Genomic DNA, 18190 nt, shown 5'->3' with positions numbered 1-18190 from the left:
AAATTTTCTTTTTAATACCACCATCTGATATGTTCTAGAAAGATTTCGGGTTTGTAGAAATGCAGTGGAAAGTATCTGGTTTCTGTGTAGGTTGTAACCAGAGCTGTGGCACGCTCTAGAGCTGCTGCATTTACCTTTATGGCATATGCTTTGTTGGCCCACCTGCAGTAAAAGTCAAAGGTCAACATGCATGCACCATTAAAGTCTTTGTTCAAATCCATTTAATCTCCCTAGTTAACATTTGAAAAAAAATTGCATTAGTTCACTTATTAGTACCTGTTCATAAATGTATTACTAAAATTACAAAAGAAAACTCATCCATAACTGCACATTCTATATAAATATTATTTGCAATTTATTTAAACATTCATGGTTATCCATAGCCCCTGTTAAAAAATTTACATAATTTTGTCTGATATCAAAAATTTTTTTGTTATCAAATATCCATTCTATTCCAGGTAACACCTTTAACAATTTATCCTTCTTTAAAATGCCCAATGTTCATGCTAGTATTGTTTACCATTGCTATTTAATTGTAAATGTGATTTTTAAATCCATAACTGAAATAATATTTGGTATCTTAAACTGTCCTTTATTAATGTATTATTACTGTGTCATAAGCTGTAAAATTCATGCTTGCTATAAAACATTTATATTAAACCAAAGCCACATTTGCAGAACTAGCATAACTAGATTCCAAAATGCTGGAAAATGTAATTGAAAAAAAAAAAAAACATTTTAATTTTAGATTATGACAGCTGTAGTTCTTCTTAACTACATTGTAAAACCCAAAAAGTTAAGGTAACTCAAACCTTTTGAGAAAACCAAATGGAACATTTAGGTTCAAAAACCAATCCTGAGTACTCTAAACTTAATTTATTTGAGTAAATGAAGCAATTTGAGCAATGTAAAACCCAATGAATGAAGAGAACTCAAACCAACTAAGTACTGTAAAACCCAATAAGGTAAGGCAACAGTATATAGGACTGCTCTGCCATGCTGTATATATAACATGCTCACAATAGATTCAAACATCATAATAGTAATAAAGTACCTTAATAAACTTTAAAAATAATGGTGCATTTGTTTTTTGATTGGTTTGGTTACTTACTATAATAAAATAGATGTACTCAATGTACAGTTATAATTCATAAACCAACCCTGACAGCCAAATGAGGAACAGTAATAAATAGCATTCAAGTTATTTCAGAAGGCTAAAGGGGGATATGTGGGTTTAATTGAAGTTCTCAGCCTCATACTGAATTCATGCATTATTTCCACATGTGGAGATCACCTGCATTGTACCTAATTCAGGCTGAGTTTGTTGTGTTGTGATCTTGCAAACTCAACTCCTCTTTCTTCTTCTTGTAGGATCTTGTAAAGAATCACCTAATGTATGCAGTCAGGGAGGAAGTGGAGATCTTGAAGGAGCAGATCAAGGAGCTGGCAGAGAAGAACAACCAGCTGGAGCGCGAAAACAGCCTGCTGAAGAACCTGGCGAGCCCAGAGCAGCTGGAGAAATTTCAGTCCCGTCTGCCATCAGATTCCAGCCTTCCGCTGGACCCTCAGGAGCTGGGGTCCCCTGAAAATGGAGACCACCAATACAGCAGCACGGGCTCTGCTGTATAAGTGGCTCTGCCATGGGGCAGGCAGAGCCACAGCTCTCAACCTGAAACAGACCTCCAGATATGCAACTTCAAGATGAAGCTGGCTGTACAGATGAAACCTGACCTGAAATGAAAGCATTACGACCAGTACCAGTGGCCTAGTTCTGTAAAATCCGACAATCTCTTGGGACTAACATGGAAAAGAGAGAGTGATGTAGACGTCCGAGGTTACTGTACAATGGGACTGACGTGCCCCTTCTATTAGAAGGCGGCCCAGCCTTGCTTTCCCTTGGTCCCTCTTACGAAGAGACGGAGAGGGGTTTGCCTGATGGAGCTGGCCCAGAGCGAATCTTCGGCCTTTCCAAGTCAAGCCAAGGAAACGAAACGTCCCCCCCCAGTCTCACAAGAGCACAAGCTAGACGGGACTCAAGTTCATGCCCTCCACATCATTTATCCCTAGTGCTGTGGACAATCTTAGCTCCTGTAGATGAGGACGTTTGAGACGGACCTGTAACAGAGCACTTGTCCACAGCGGCGACTCCTGCCATATGATTTGTATAGCATCGCTTGTATCTCTGCAGAAGGGGCTGGCTGCTTATAGGGATTATTGCTTGTTTGTGTGTTTTTTTTTTTTTAAACGGAACAAAATCGACTTGTTTATATGGGCTGTGTGTAAAAAGAATGATGATTTTTGTCTTTATTTGGGAATGAAAATCTGTATACATTTGCATAGTTCTGTAAATTAGCAATCGATGTAAAGCGAAAATGGACTGAGGTGAGGGATTGGTGGAAAATGTTGCTGCGAATGTTCTGCTGACCTTCTTTGCCAACCAACAAACAGGCATGTTGGTGTCTGAAGACGGCCACATGTTTTTTTTTGACTGAACTTTGTATTTTCTAACTACCAAAGACTCGCCTAATACTCACAAGCCAACAGGACCATGTGTAACTTTTCACAGGGAGACTTTTTTTTTGACCGCAGTCTTTTTTTTTTTTTTTTTTCCAAAACATGGGTATTGTTGCTTCGTTGTGTCCATGGTATTTTTTTCTAACGATTTATGGATGCAAAAATGCACATTGCAATAAACCTGATGTTTACACTAAGTACTATTCTCAACTCTTCTTTTTTCCATCAGTGACAAAGTATTAGATTGAGATGTTAGTTATTTACTAAATACTACCTGGAAGTACTTTATTTACACTTGGTACTAAAGAGAGTATTGAAGCCAATAGTTAAAGGTTTCAAGCTTTCTTCAAAATGTCGTTTGAGTTTAAAATATGAAAGACAATAAACCAAGTTTGAAATAAGCAAAGTGTAAGTAAATAATTTAGTAGTGTAAATGAGTAAAGCCTTTTTGTGGGTGAACTATCCCTATAAGTATAACTATAAGATATGTTTTTGTCTATTTGATTGATCTCTTTTGACCACTTTCAGGGTGAGAATTATGAATGGGCTTTTTTTAAAACTCACACTTTAAATGTTTGTGCAAGGAGACAATGATAAGGGAGCAGAAGCTTGTTTCTTCTCTAATAGCCACAAAACTATACCAAACCCTGTATTTGGGTTACAAATAAAGACTGGCGAGACATACTTTTTCATCTCCTCACTAAAACGAACTTATGGTTTCTAATAGCAAAGTTTAAATCCTGGCTGTCTAGTGGACTTCCACAATGTGACATAATGATTAGGAATTAGGTCAGTATTGGGTCAGTAGGCAAAGGAGATGTTATCTTTAGTGGCTGTTTGGATACGCTTAACCACATGAGCATCTACAACAGCACTGTTTTTCACTACCTTATTAAGTGTTGAACAAGATACAGTGTACACTTTTTAGACATTCTTTATTCCTGCAAGTGTCAACAAAATTGCATCATAATACAGTAACAGGCTTCGGAATCATTAAGATGACAAGTATTTACTTAAACTAGAAACTTGTCTTTAAAAATACTTCTTAGATTGCATTGTCAAAACAACTATAAACAATGCATTATGCATCCTAAGATATTCTGCCTGCACTCAAGCTTGACATCACCTTTTCACAAACTGCCTTTGTTGTCTACAAAGTGGCAAAATTAGCAAAAAAATTCTTTTGGAAATTTTTGACTACCGTTTCCAGAGCTTTGCATTTTCAGGCCCACAAAGTGCTAAGCAGTCAAAATACATAAAATGTTTTAATTTTTTTGTTAAAATGGAGTCATGTACAGTACATGGACCCCTAGTAACCACAGTGTAAAAATAAAAACTCTTACCTGACTTCACAGACAGAGTTTAGACTAAGCGGGGATTAGGTAATAGTTCAATTAGAACATTTAAGTCTTAAGTTGCATGAGTATATTTGTAATAATAGCCAACAATACATTGAATTAGTTCAATTATTGTTTTATTTTCATGGCAGTATCATTAAGTAAATGTCAATGTTTAATTCTTAGTTAATATTAAGTAAATAGATCAAAACCAATTTATTTTTTAAAAATGTGCAAATCTAAGAAGCTAATTTTGACAACTTTAAGGCATCTTTTCAAAATTTAGATTTTTTATACCCTCAAATTACAGATTGTCCTATTCTAACAAACCATACATCAATGGAAAGCTTAATATTTGGATTTCAGAAGATCTATAAATCATCATAATATAAATAAAAAATACCCTGATGACCTTTTGTGGTCGTAGGTTACAAATGTGCAAACAAAAACATATTTTTATTATTATTATTATGGTTTTAGCCATAAGTCTATGCAATTTTCTCACAGTTGAAATAACTCAGACTGACAGTTTAATTTGGGACTTCACTCAAGGTATGATGCTTAGTGCTTGTTAAAACTATGTATTCAAAATGAGTTCAATCAACAAAATTATTAAGCTTTTTTTGGGAAAAACTTAATTATTTTAAGTTCATTGTACTTAAATTTGCGGAAAAAAAACACTATAGTTACCTTAATCAATTTTTGTTGAGACATCTTGAAGGAATCGTGTGGAAGCCAGCATTTTTTACAGTGTAGGCTTAAACATTGTCTGTAAAACTGGAGGCAAATGTAAAATTGTCCACACATGGAAGATATAGCTTTACAGCGCAATTATTTAGACAAATGTCAGCCCCTAAGAATGCAAGTTTATGATTGACTTTTACAATTCAAACATGCAATAGCATCACATGCTGCTCACATTTTACTACATGCAATGAAATCTTTTTATGTGAATAATCAAATCGAATTCTTTCTGCTAATGACAAGCATACAAAGGTAAATGTCAATGACCTCAGTGAGCACTGTACTCCGCTCATGATTATAATACATAGACAACATCTGAACTTTCCATTCAACTTATACAACTTTCAATAAAAAACAACTTAATATAGCAATATTAATATTAATATATTCAATAAAAAACAGCTTAATATAGCACAGGTACATACATACACAAACCTAGAGCCGAGATTACAATGGCTACTGTGTTGTAATAATCCAGAAGGCTTCAGGGCCTAACGTAGAGTGAAATAAGAGCTGGCGTGTGAAACTCTCGTCTTTCTCTCTTTAGGAGAGCCACATTTAGTGAAACTCAAGCCCGAGATCCCTCGAGACAGACTTTTACATAAGATCCAGATTACTGTATTTCTACTAAAGTTCCTATAAGGCAAACGGTAATCATGTAGACTGGAAAGGTTATTGGTTACGTCCACTGGGTGCTATTGCAGATGGGTGGAGGTTTAAAAGGAAATGACTTCTGGAAATATCAGAATACAAATGTACTCTGATCCTGGAGTTTCATTAACGCTTTATTGCTGCTATTATAATCAAGATGATACACTCCATCAAACTAAAATCTGCTGAACCGCACTGTACATTTATAAGGTGTAAAGGCACGCTGCCTTTTTTTCATACAGCAGTTTCCAAACTTTTTTTATGTATTTAACAGGCACATTTATCGAAAAACTATTTGCATTTCTTTAAAAGGTTCACATTTGAGTTTTTATAGAGTTTTTATACACATTATAGTTTTTATTTTTTTATTTAGTTCTTGTTTTCCCATGCAAACAATAGGCTATATGCACATCTAGTGTTTTTCAACCAATGATGAACTTCTGGTGAAAGGTTTATTTGACTATTTTCAATTTTAAAAGGTTCGTTTTACAGCATCGATGCTGTAATGGAATTCAAACATAATCAGTTAAAGACTTAAGCATCCATTTGGTTGTTAAAGTAAAAAAAAAAAAGATCTGAAACACTGTTTAAACTCAATGTGCCATTATTATCAGCAGAAACTTAATTTAAACACTGTGGTAAAATTAATTTCCATATTTTAAAGACGTGGCATGGAATAATAAGCTGATGCAGTGCTTCGTGTTTTGCCTAATACCCAAAATTATATCATATCTTAGCCAGGCATTGAAGATCGTTGATAAAGAAAACAGATTTTAAATGCAGCGATTTTGTATAGGATATCAATTCACCGGAAGCCATGAGACTGGTTGACTGAAATAAAACGTCTGTGTGCATATACCCTATTAAATCCAAAACCTTTGGCGGCCAATATATATTATTTCATAATGTTTTTCTCTGTCATGATGTACTGTAATAGACAACATGACTGTCAATGAACAAACTTTAGCAACATAATATTGAATTTTTCTCTAATTTTTTTATTGTGATTCTATATAAATAATGGTAAAATCGAGTGTTAATCAAGTTAATGGTTTATATATATATATATATATATACAGATGAAGTCAGCACTGAATTATTAGCACCAGTTTATTTTTGTCCCCAATTTCTGTTTAACAGAGAGAAGATTTTTTTCCACACAATTCTAAACATAATAGGTTTAATAACTCATTTCTAATAACTAATTTATTTTATCTTTGTCGTGATGACAGTAAATAATATTTTACAAGATATTTTTAAGAGACTTCTGTGCAGCTTAAAGTGACATTTAAAAGCTTACCTAGGTTAATTAGGTTAACTAGGCAGGTTAAGGTAATTATAGGAGAGTTATTGTGTAATGATGGTTAGTTCTGACTATTGAAAAAATCTAGCTTAAAGGGGCTAATAATTTTGTCCTTAAAATAGTGATTAAAAAATAAAAAACTGCTTTTATTCTATAGCCGAAATAAAAAATATTATCTGACATACTGTGAAAATTTCCTTGCTCTGTTAAACATCATTTGCTAAAAAAATAAAATAAAATAAATAAAGGGGGGCTAATAATTCTGACTTCAACTATATATATATTTTATATATATATTTCGGAAAAACTTTATTTACTTACTGTTTTTACTGTTTTTATATATTGTTTGTTCATAACACAAATAAAATTATGCAATTAATAGGTATTAAGATTCTGGAATCTTTGCAGCTATAAGTAACCATCGCTGGTCAATGGCACAATGTTCAGACTGACTTTACTGATGATCTGGCATTTATTCTGCTTCCCCAAACAGCTGCAAGACCTCTGCTGTTACACAACTCTCAAACATCTGTTTCAGTTTGGTGTGCTGGGAGGCTTTTCTAAGTCAAGGCCTGGTGAAATGCGGCCAGGTTTGCATGCGAGTGCAACTGGGAATTGGACTTGTTTGTCCTCTCGTGTAAATATAGGCTCACGGTAGGCTGTTTGTGCCATATTTCAGCGGCGTGACATTATTTCCTAAGCCTCAGATCTAATACCCTGTTGTGGAAAATTATTGAGTGTGATCCGGCGTGCAAACGTTGTTACCTCATTCTCACTTTATACAAACAGACTCCCTCTCGCTCCCAGGTGCTTCCTGTAGAGACAGAATCAAATGAGACAGATGTTTACTTCAGGATTTTTTCTCCCCGATTCTTTAGAAGAAAGTTAAAGGTATAAATAGACAGAATCATAATGAGCTTGAAGTGTTTAGTACTTTCATGAAATGCTCAGACTGGTGTTCAACTTAAAAAATCAAGTGATTAAAATTGCGCATATTTTAATTCATAGCAACTGAAGTCTGAATTCAAATCTATATAACATATATAAGAGCTAAAGACTATTAAAAGTTGTGGTAAAAAATATTTGTTATGCATTATGGTTTATGCCTTATGGTTTTCAAAATGTAATATCTTGACAATGTTTTCTTAAAATCGCAACATTTTTACAACGCTTTAAGCAGTCTTTCGATGCTTACATTGACAAAAGCAAAATTTTTGCTTTTAAAAATATACACATTTATTTTATGATAAAATGGTAAAACTTTAATATGGAAAATTCTCACATTGGCTAATTGTTTCTTAGCTTGTATATTACTGGCTGTCTAGCACTGATGAATGATTTTATTTTACTAAATAGAATACCTATGAATTTAATGTAGTGTAATTAACAGACAATACCATTGGTATCGGTTTCTTTTTAAATTATTATATAGTCCTTCTTATTTAAAGCAGTTTCTCATTCCATTTACTACATTTCATCTTCGACATATGCAACAGAATTATTATTTTTGGTTCCAGGATTACCAAAGAAATTGGCCGCAGGTACTTTCAATATGAAGGTCCATTTGACTGGAATACTCTACCTTCTTCTTTTAGATTAATTAAGTCATTTAGTTTCTTAGGACTAATTTATCTTCCTTTTTTAGAACCATTTTGTAAATGTTATTAGTTTTGGTTCCAATTTGAATGATTATTAATGGATTATTTTCTTGTGTATATATTTCTGTTTGCCTAATAAGCTATAGACTGTTGGTGGTGGTTAAGGTGAAGCTTCTTGTTTGCTTGACTTTTTTAGTTGTTTGTTTGCTTTAATGTGTTGTATTTACATATGTCTCATCGGAAAACCCCACGGAAATTAGATGGCTTATTCCAAGGGGCTATCCCATTCAATAAATTCTAAAATTTACAAAAAAAAAATAAAGAAACATTTTAATGTCATTCCCATTTTAACAAAAAATATCAAGCAAAATATCAAACAAGAATATGTGCATTTAATTGTTATTTCATTCATGTGCTGCTTGCTATTTTTGCTCTTATACTGAAGATAAGCAAGAGTACATTGTAAAAAATACTGCTCACACAATCGATTTGTGTTGAGACAACATAAGGAAATTAAGCTAATTGAATAGTTTTGCAAACCTAAGTGGATTGAATATAATACAATTTAGTTGAACAAAACCCTCACGAATTGTGTTGTTCCAGCTGATTTTAAATATGTAGTTTAAACCAACAGCCAAAGTCCTTTTATGAGTGTAAATTTACAAAACACACACAAAAAAAGCCACTTATAAACATTTACATACTCATTATAAGAATACACGTTTTAACTATTTTCTAATAAAACAATATAAAGTTGTAATAAGGGATTATTTATTTATTATAATGCATTACAAAAATCCATTATTAGAGCATTATACAAAACTTTTAGTGTTTACACAAAAACACATTTTGAAGTTACAATTACACTTGATTTGGATGGTCCCATAAGATCTTCTTATTGACAGTTTATTGATAATAAAGGGGCAGCGTGGTGGCTCAGTGGTTAGAACAGACACCTCACAGCAAGAAGGTCAATAGTCCTGGCTGGACCCGTTGGCATTTCTGTGTGTCTGCATATTCTCCCCACGTTGGAGTGGGTTTTCTCCGGGTGCTCCGGTTTCCCCCACAATCCAAATACATGCGCTATAAATGAATTGAGTAAACTAAATTGGCTATAGTGTATGTGTGTGAATGTGAGAGTGTATGGGTGTTTCCCAGTACTGGGTTGCGGCTAGAAGGGCATCCGCTGTGTAAAACATATGCTGAATAAATTGTTAGTTCATTCCGCTGTGGCGACCCCTGATGAATAAATGGACTAGGCTGAAAGAAAAATTCCTGAATAAATGAATTGATCATAAAGCCTTGTTTACATCTCAAAAATTCAGCCTTCAATTTTCAAGGTAAATCAAATCAACCTAAGTCATTACAATCACATCAATTAAACTCACTTAAAACATCAAGTTTAATAGATATAACTTAAAAAAAGTTTACATATGATTAAACATTTAAAATGTTGTCATTTTTTTTAATGTGTGGCATTAAGATGAGTTTTTGTAGATTTTGATATCAAGTGTATGCACATTTAAAGGTGTATAAAGCATGTTGATATTGTCCACTTTGAACTACTTGACTAAATGTAGTCTACAATGTTTTCCTAGTGTAGATTACAGTATGCCTACTGACCTAATTCTTAACCATTATGGGATGTTTTTTCAAAGCGCAGACATGATTTCAACTTTTAACTGTAATTTAATCTTTTCATGAGGTGAAATGCATGAGTAAAATTACATGACCCATAATTCAACTAGGTTTGTGTGTAAGTCATAACCACAGATATGTGCAAAATCTCCATTGTACAAACCACAACTTTAGTTCTTTGTGATGCGACAGCATGTTTTTGCTTGACTAGTGTTTGTGTACGTACAGACTTGTGAGTCGTGACCTTTAGTTACACTTGAGGCCAGAAAGTACATAATTCCCCATAAATTGAATCTTTTTTTAAATTCTGTTATATTAATTTGAGTGTTTTATTACAGCTACTTCGAGCCAAATAATTGTGTTCACAACTCTCGTGATCTAAAATTGACTGCCCATACTTTAAAAACAATCTTCTGAATGCTCTCGCTGTTTTGCAGCAGGAGTAAACAGTGACTCTTTGGAGCTAATTAAGTTAATTTGTCCTCAAGCACAATATACAACAAACAGCATCCACATCTGTCTTTTATGATATCAGTGTTTTGAATCCACAAGGCCCAATGCTGTTTATTTGAGGTAAGCCACAGTGCTCTTGTTTTTACACAAGATTTCTAAGGGTGTGGGAATGTGATAAGTTTACCACACTCCACCTATAGAAAGAGGATTTGGAAAGCAGTGTTGGTTACTTTCACACGGCCATAAAAGGATGTTGCCTCACGAACACATCTGGGTTAGTAGCTCCACCCTAAACTCTTTACTAATACCAGGGCTGGTGCAAGAGGTCAATATGCCAGCAGAAGTTGGTCAATGACGCTACATGGGTGGCTTGCAGGAATATACAATACACTGTTTAAAAAAAAGGTACTTCTTAACTTTTTAAGTTGAACCAAATTATAAATTATCAAGTCATTACAATAACATAGATTAAACTTAAAACATTAAGTTACAATTTATATACCTTAAAAATGAGGTTGGATTCTAATGAACTAAGTTAAAGGAACACTCAACAATTTTTTATGTTTTATTTTTATTTATTTATTTTGCAAAAATATGCTCTCTTTTGCATGTCAACTACTGTAAAGTTAAACAGTTCAGTTTTATTGTTTTTAAACAATTCAGTTGATCTCCAGGTTTGTCGTGCACTTTTAACTTAGCATAAATACTTGAAATAGATTAGCCCATTGGCATTTTGCTAAAATAATTCAAAAAGAATTTTGATAATTTTCCTATCAAAGCTTGACTTTTCTATTGTTATATTACGTACTATGCCGTAATAAGCCATTTTGTTTTTAATCACAAATTTTTTGTCAGTTTTAGTACACATTGCAACCACAGAAGTGTCAAGCTTTAAACAGAAAATGAATTGAACAGAATTTTAACGAAATGATAATGATCGAATGCTATTTAATGATTTGTGCTATGCTATGCTATGCTCAGCTAAGGTGAGGTAAAACAGCTACCGTCAGTCTCTGAGATTATCTGAATGGATTCAAAATAATAAAACTCAACAGTTGACTTGTAAAATGAGTCAATATTTGCAAAAAAGTGAAGTGGTGCTTTAAAATAGCATAAAACCCTTGTCAAGTCTTTTTGATCCTATTTTCTTACAGTGTAGAGGTCAAAAGTTTGCAATAATATATTATATTATATTCTTCCATCCATAAGTCCCTACTTAAACACACAAAAAAAAAATTATTCAAAGATGATTCCTTGGATTTACTAAAAAAAAAAATATTAGGTGGTTGTAAAGAACATTTGGGGCTGAATTTAAACAAATTAAGTTGAACATTAAGAAATTTAAATTTTGTTTAATTATAAACTAATTTCAAGAGGAGCACATGCTTATGATAGAACATGGCTGGTCCAGCATTAGATCATACCTCAGTATCTTCATTTTGAAGAATCGCTCCTTAAACTCCTACTCCTCAATCCTTTTTAGACAGGGCAGCAAGGTGGCCCAGTGGTTAGCACCAATGCCTCACAACAAGAACGTCGCTGCTTCAAGACCTTACCAGGCCAGCATGGATGTTCTTGGCTGGTGGAAGATGAATCGTACCCAAAACTTGCAAAACTAGCCAGATCAGTTTTACTAAGCATCCCTGTCAGCAGCAGCAGTATTGAAAGGGTGTTCTAAATCTAGGTACAGTGGGTTCAATAATGTCCCTCCACAAAAACACCTTATCTTGGTGAGTAAAAGTTGAAATTATAGCTCAATTGTTATTAAATCATAAATGCATAATGTAGACAGAGTATAGAGGCTAATGTTGGCATTTTTCTTTTTGTGAAGAGAAGAGATTGTGAAGACAAGAGATTGTTAAGAGAAGTTGCGAAACAAATCCCACAGATCCTTCATTTTAATTTCATTATTGCCAAATACCCATCATATTTTAGAATTTACTTTAAATAATTGGTTAAGAAAGACTTATTTTTATTGGTGTGTTGGCCAACTTAAAGGCTAAGTGTATGTACATATGCCTATTTAGAGTGCTGAGATGCTACAGTTACAGAGGACTTATTTTATTTCAACTTCTAAGTGGCCTATATGTTTGTTATGACTAAATTATGTTAAAACACATATAAACGTGCTCATTCTTGTAAAAAGGCAAAAGAGCTGTGTGCATGTGAACATTTGAATAATGTCTGACTGTAAACAGGTTCAGGCTTTTAAAAACGTCGGGCCTAACTTTTATGGCCCAACAACCGCTCTACTACAGACGAGCTCTAGTTAGCAATATATTTCCATAGTAATTCATAATTTGTCATTTATAAGCAGGGGCGTTCTCAAGATCTACCTTAGCTCAAACTCCCCTTTCACCCTACAGCATGCCAAATTACCAATCATCAGCTAAGGGTGAAGTCTTGAATTTGTTTGTTTAAATTCAAGTTGTATAAATTGTTTGCACCAATTTTGCAGAAATCTTTTTTTTTTCAGTGTACTCATCTATTTGTGAAACATTTCATTGTGAAAAATTTGTATAAGGTTTTTGCATTTGAATATATTTGCTATTCACAAAAATTTTATTTATTTGCTATATATTTGCTAAAATTCTTTTTATTTCTCTTATGACAAAGGTAAATTTCCAGCAGCCAGATTCTTATTTAATTCATTGTCAATTACTCAATAGGCCTGTTAAACAGTTCATTTTGATTGGTTGGTGAAGATAAGTTGTGCAATATATTTGTTGCCAAATATAACACAAAAAAAGATCCTGCAACTTTATCTGAGTGCCTTTTATGATGCTCTTTTCAAAAAGAGCTTCTTTGTAGGAGCCTGAAGGTAAGATGCTCTTATTTAACAGTGCTGGAATTTTTCCTAGACGCATGAGATCTGAGAAGAACTGTGTCCATCTTTCCCCAGGGCTTTGGAAAACACTGTGAATCGCTGTCTGTGTGTGAGCTGGTACTCCTGTGGCACCAGCCGCATAAAGAATGTGCCTGGAACATCTTATTCTGACCAAGTGGGGCAGAACAAAGACCACCAGCATGAGCTGAGGATTTGAGAGGAAAGCCTCAAATTCAGGGTCTGACCACGGGACAAACACAGCTTGTTTTTCTGCACTGACATGTGTCAAAGAGGGAGGAAGTGAAGTGCACTTATTACATAACTGAAACCTTGTATGATAAACTCAAGAACACCTGAAGATAGCCTTCTGGGATTTGTTTAGCTAGATTGGATAACATAATGTGTACTATGTTTAATGTGTTATCTATGACTCCTTTTAATTAAAGGGTGAGTTATATGATCCAGATTGTTAACCCTATACTTATATATTGTAAAAATGATACATATAACCAAATATTAGGCTTGTTGTTAGTCATTAGGATTGTGCTTACATTAGATTACAGGTTCAAAACTTTGTAAGTTTCTCAATTCCTATTAGCATCAGATTTTAAATAAATAAACAATTAAATTATACACTGTAAAAAAATATCCGTTAACTAACAGGTTCCAAATTTCTTGATTGACATTTTCCTCCATTTATTTATAGTTATGAATTGCATTACAGAACTTAAACTCTGGTCTTGGGAAAACTCAGTGCTGCAGTTTAACAAAGTGACTTTTATTGACATTTTAGCAGTTTGAAACAATATTTTGTATAAGAAATAAAATGGAATTAAGTCTGTAAAATAACAGAAAATTTACTTTATTGTTAGTTTTTTAGATATTTATTTTTAGTATAAATCCAGATATCAATATATACATTCAAGCTATTAAAGATTTCAATAAAATATCACAAATGTGAATAAAAGAAAATGAAAATTAATAAAAAAAATCAGAAAACTGTTAATTTACGAATCTTTTTGTGTACAACTATAATGCATGCTACTTTATCAATAAAACAGACATCAATGTAGTAAATAGCTAATTTTGGCAGAGGAATTATTTATTTGTCATTTGGAATAGCAGAGTAGTAGCTGCACTTGAAGCAGTCAAACTTACTGTTTTGCTATAATTAGCCACTGATTCTGAATGCAGTTTTTAGGCACATAGACTCACATTATTTGCACACATTTAATCTTACATTTCTCTAGATCCATTTAAAATAACTGTGGTAGTCCACTTATCACCTAACACCTCCATTACTAGCTCTGCAATTGTGTTTTGGAATTAGTAGCACAAACTTTGAATCAAATAGATAAACACACAAGGGTGATCCACAGACAAAACCCACATTGCAAAACTGTATATATAATTTGTTAATAGCATTAAAGATATGTATCCCAAGTTGCATACTTATGCACTATTTACTGTAATTATGCTTTTTGTTAAACTGTTTTGATAAAGGGCACGGTTTGCTTGATTTGACTTGATTCGACTTTACCTGTTGGTGCTTGTAATGTAATAGGTGTTCAACAGCTTTTGTCAAACTCCAATGACCTTATTTTTAAAAAGTAAGTAAAATATACTGTTGTTTTTTAAATAGCATTGTTTTGTGCATGAGACTGTATCGGAAAAGTTGAATTGTTTGTGCATTGTTTTTTTAATAATGTTGTACGCAGCAAAATAAATGTGAGTACATGTTAAGGTCTTTGGAGAGCTAAATGTCTCACTTGGTGTTCCATTTCACCAGCACAAATGAATCCTAGAGTTATTTTATTATAAACTACTTTCAAATGAGTAGAATTGTTGTAATTTGTGAAGTATTCTTATTCTAAACATAACGACAATCAAAGAAGGGCCAACTTTTTAAAGAAATGTGTATATTCAATTTTATAATAGATATGTGCTGTCTGAACAAATATTAGATGCAAGACATTATAGAACAATCATGAAATGATTGTCACTTGAGAATGGAATGTATTACATTTGTTTTCAGGACACCTCACCCATAACAGTAACCTTCTAACTTAGTGGCAAAACAAACATATGTGAAGTATGTTGTTAAAGAAACAAAGAAGTGCTTATTTTGCTTTCAGAATGTCAACACACCAGGCGTGGACTTTGAAACCCCTATTTGATTTGCATGTAGAGTACTGTGAGGTGCTTTCTTTTGACTCACATGCAGCTGCGTGAGTGAATGCCAGAGCAGAGTGCGACTCTCAGCCAATCAACACTTGGATCCCTTGAGAGTGATCTCAGCATGTCTTTATAAATACACTGCACTCACTGTCTGTCTACCTGTCCACCGGTCTGTCAATCAATCAATCAATCAATCAATCAATCAGTCAGTCAGTCAGTCAGTCAGTCAGTCAGTCAGTCAGTCAGTTAGTCCGTCCGTCCGTCCGTCCGTCCATCACCATCTGAGGATGGGATTATTTTAAAGATTTTCAAGTCTTGATTCTAATTTGCATATAAGCTAGTATTGATCTTATGTTAATATTATCCATCCATTCATCTATTTCTTCCATCCATCCATCTATCCATTTTTGTACCCCTACCCCTTTCCCATGCCCTTGAAACAGAGTGTAAAGGGAAAGGGCTTCAAAATTTACCCCTAAGAAATGGTACACCACTACAACACCTGTACACGTCATCATATGTCTTGACGTGAGCTTTTGCTTCATAAGAGATCGACAATCACGGCAACTCTGGTTATTCCAGTTGGGTTATTATCTTCAGGACATCATTGGAGGCAATGATATAATGTTATCATAACAATATAATGTGGCAATAAGCTCATAACTGTACTGTGCATTTACACACTGGCCATATTCATCAATGTAAACACAAGAAAACAACATAAGCCTTATACCAGACTCTGTAAAAAGGTCATTCCAGCCACTAGATTTTTCTGACAGGGTATTCGAGTATCAAGTTACAGAATGTTGTGGGACTTCTATACAGGAGTTATTATTAGGGATCACGAAATATAACGGTTTTTATTTTAGCGTTTTTTTTTAAGCATCTTGGTAAAACATGAACATGGTTATGAATGTATTAAAACGTGCTTGTTTGTTGTAAAAAATTGTTACACCTTGGTTTCGAGCGTGGTCCTGAAAAATCTCTCTTTCGAGGGTTATCTAGCCCTTTCCCTTCAAGCTAAAGAGAATTGGGGCAAATTGAGGGGTAGTGATAAGGGGACAGGCTAAGCGGTAGTATTGGGACTGGTCCTTAATCTGCAGTATTTATTGATTTATCTGTCTTGTCCATGCATCCATCGATCCATCTGTATATATATATCCATCCATCAATCCATCCATACATCCATCCAGCACTGACTATGGAATTATTTCAAATATTTTCAAGTCTTGAAGTCTAATTTGCATTTAAGCTGTTGTTTGGTTTATATTAATATTATCTGTGTTTGTCCATTTTATCTGCAGTATTCATTGGTCTATCTGTCTTGTCCATCCATGCATCAATCTATCCATCCATCCACCACCTTCCATTTCTCTATCCTTCCTTCCATCCATCCATCCATCCATCCTTCCATCCATCCATCCATCCATCCATCCATCCATATGTCCAGCACCATATGGAATTATTTAAAAGATTTTCAAGTCTTGATCCTAATTTGTATATAAACTATTGTTTGGTTTATATAATAATATTATATGTGTTTGTCCATTTAACATGCAGTTTTCATTAATGTATCTCTCTTGTCTATCCATTCATCCATCCATCCATCCATCATCCATCCATCCATCCATCGTCATCTGACTATAAGATTATTTAAAAGATTTTCAAGTCTTCATGTTAATATTATCTGTGTTTGTCCATTTGATCAGCAGTATTCATTGATTTATCTGTCTTGTCTATCCATCCACCCAACCATGCACCCATGCATCCATCCATTCATCCATCGGCATCTGATTTTGGGATTATTAAAAAAAACAAATCAGGGCTTGATTTTAATTTGCAAGATATTGTTTGCTTTATAATAATAGTATTGCCCCAAATGACCTCCAAATGATAAGTTGTGCTGGAGGTATTATGAGGCCATTAGCCACAAAAGAATATCAAGCCTTAAGAGTCAGCATTTCATAATCTTAAATGCTAACAGCAGTCTGCTGTTCTGTTTTGGGGAACCATAATCTAATTTTGCAAATCTCAGATGCCCACAGAGGGAAAATCATCACCAGAGCTCCTCGAGGCTCATTTTTCTTGGAAGGCATACAGGTTTGAGAGATTAGTTTCTGAAACACACAGCTCCTCGAGTCACATTCCATAACAAGAGTAGAGCTGCTTCGAAGACGATGGAAAAATGCTAGAAGCTTACTTCACTTATTTACAGTGCATTAAAGATTTCAGTTGCATAATTGTGAAATTGTGTACTTTTCTAAATGATGTTTGGAGGCTGTCACAAATAATAATCATAGTTTAGATCTGTATGGGTCGCCAGTGCTGAGTTCCACAGGAAACAAAAAGCAGTAAACAACATTGGATGTTACCTCAAGGGTGGTCATTGTTAAAAGTGAGTGTTTTCAAAACACAACCCGGATGTTCATCTCTTCCTCATGACGTTGGTTCAGTCCAACAACAGAGGCCTTGAAGTGCAGTAAGCCTGATCTGTGCACAGGTGAACCATTCTTGCTGCTGTCTATGTAAACACTTCTAAAATATAAAAGCAGGACAGCTGGGCTTATTTTTGCTCTTTAGAGGATCAACACATACACTAACAGTAGGATCATGAAAATAATTACTCCTGGTCAATCCTTAAATGACTGAAATGGTGTTCAGAAAGAAGACAATATTAAATGTTTTAATCTGGTTGCTGGGTGTGGAGGAATATAAATGCTGTCAAGTACAAACCTATCAAGATATTCCCACCAGAAGTGAGCATATGTTGATTTAGCAGGCATCTACTAAGCTGGGAAAGTACAAGCTATTCTTGACCATTCATTTTTTCCTGCCTCAGGAAACTCAGGAGTCATGAGCTTCCAGACTTGATACTATTTAAGGACATATTGCTCCTTTGACGTAGGGTAGTGTTAGCTAACTAATGGTGTGACATAAGGTAAAATGA

General features: G+C 34.1%; 1 protein-coding gene across 3 annotated transcripts in view; it reads left to right on the top strand.

Annotated features, from left to right (window-relative positions):
• tsc22d3 (TSC22 domain family, member 3) overlaps positions 1 to 14812 on the top strand; it is a 79213-nt gene extending 64401 nt beyond the window's left edge. For 2 of the 3 annotated variants that reach the window (NM_001348480.1, NM_200569.2), the window contains 1 exon segment: positions 1372 to 2711. In NM_001348480.1, coding sequence (NP_001335409.1) covers positions 1372 to 1629 — 258 coding nt within the window. In that variant the 3' untranslated portion in view covers positions 1630 to 2711. 3 annotated transcript variants of the gene reach the window in all.
• The last annotated feature ends 3378 nt before the right edge of the window (positions 14813 to 18190 follow it).

This window comes from Danio rerio, chromosome 14 (genome assembly GCF_049306965.1).
Source record: "Danio rerio strain Tuebingen ecotype United States chromosome 14, GRCz12tu, whole genome shotgun sequence".
Classification (NCBI taxonomy): Eukaryota; Metazoa; Chordata; class Actinopteri; order Cypriniformes; family Danionidae; genus Danio; species Danio rerio.
The sequence above is the reverse complement of the archived record's forward strand: the minus strand, read 5'-3'. Positions and strand labels throughout refer to the sequence as shown.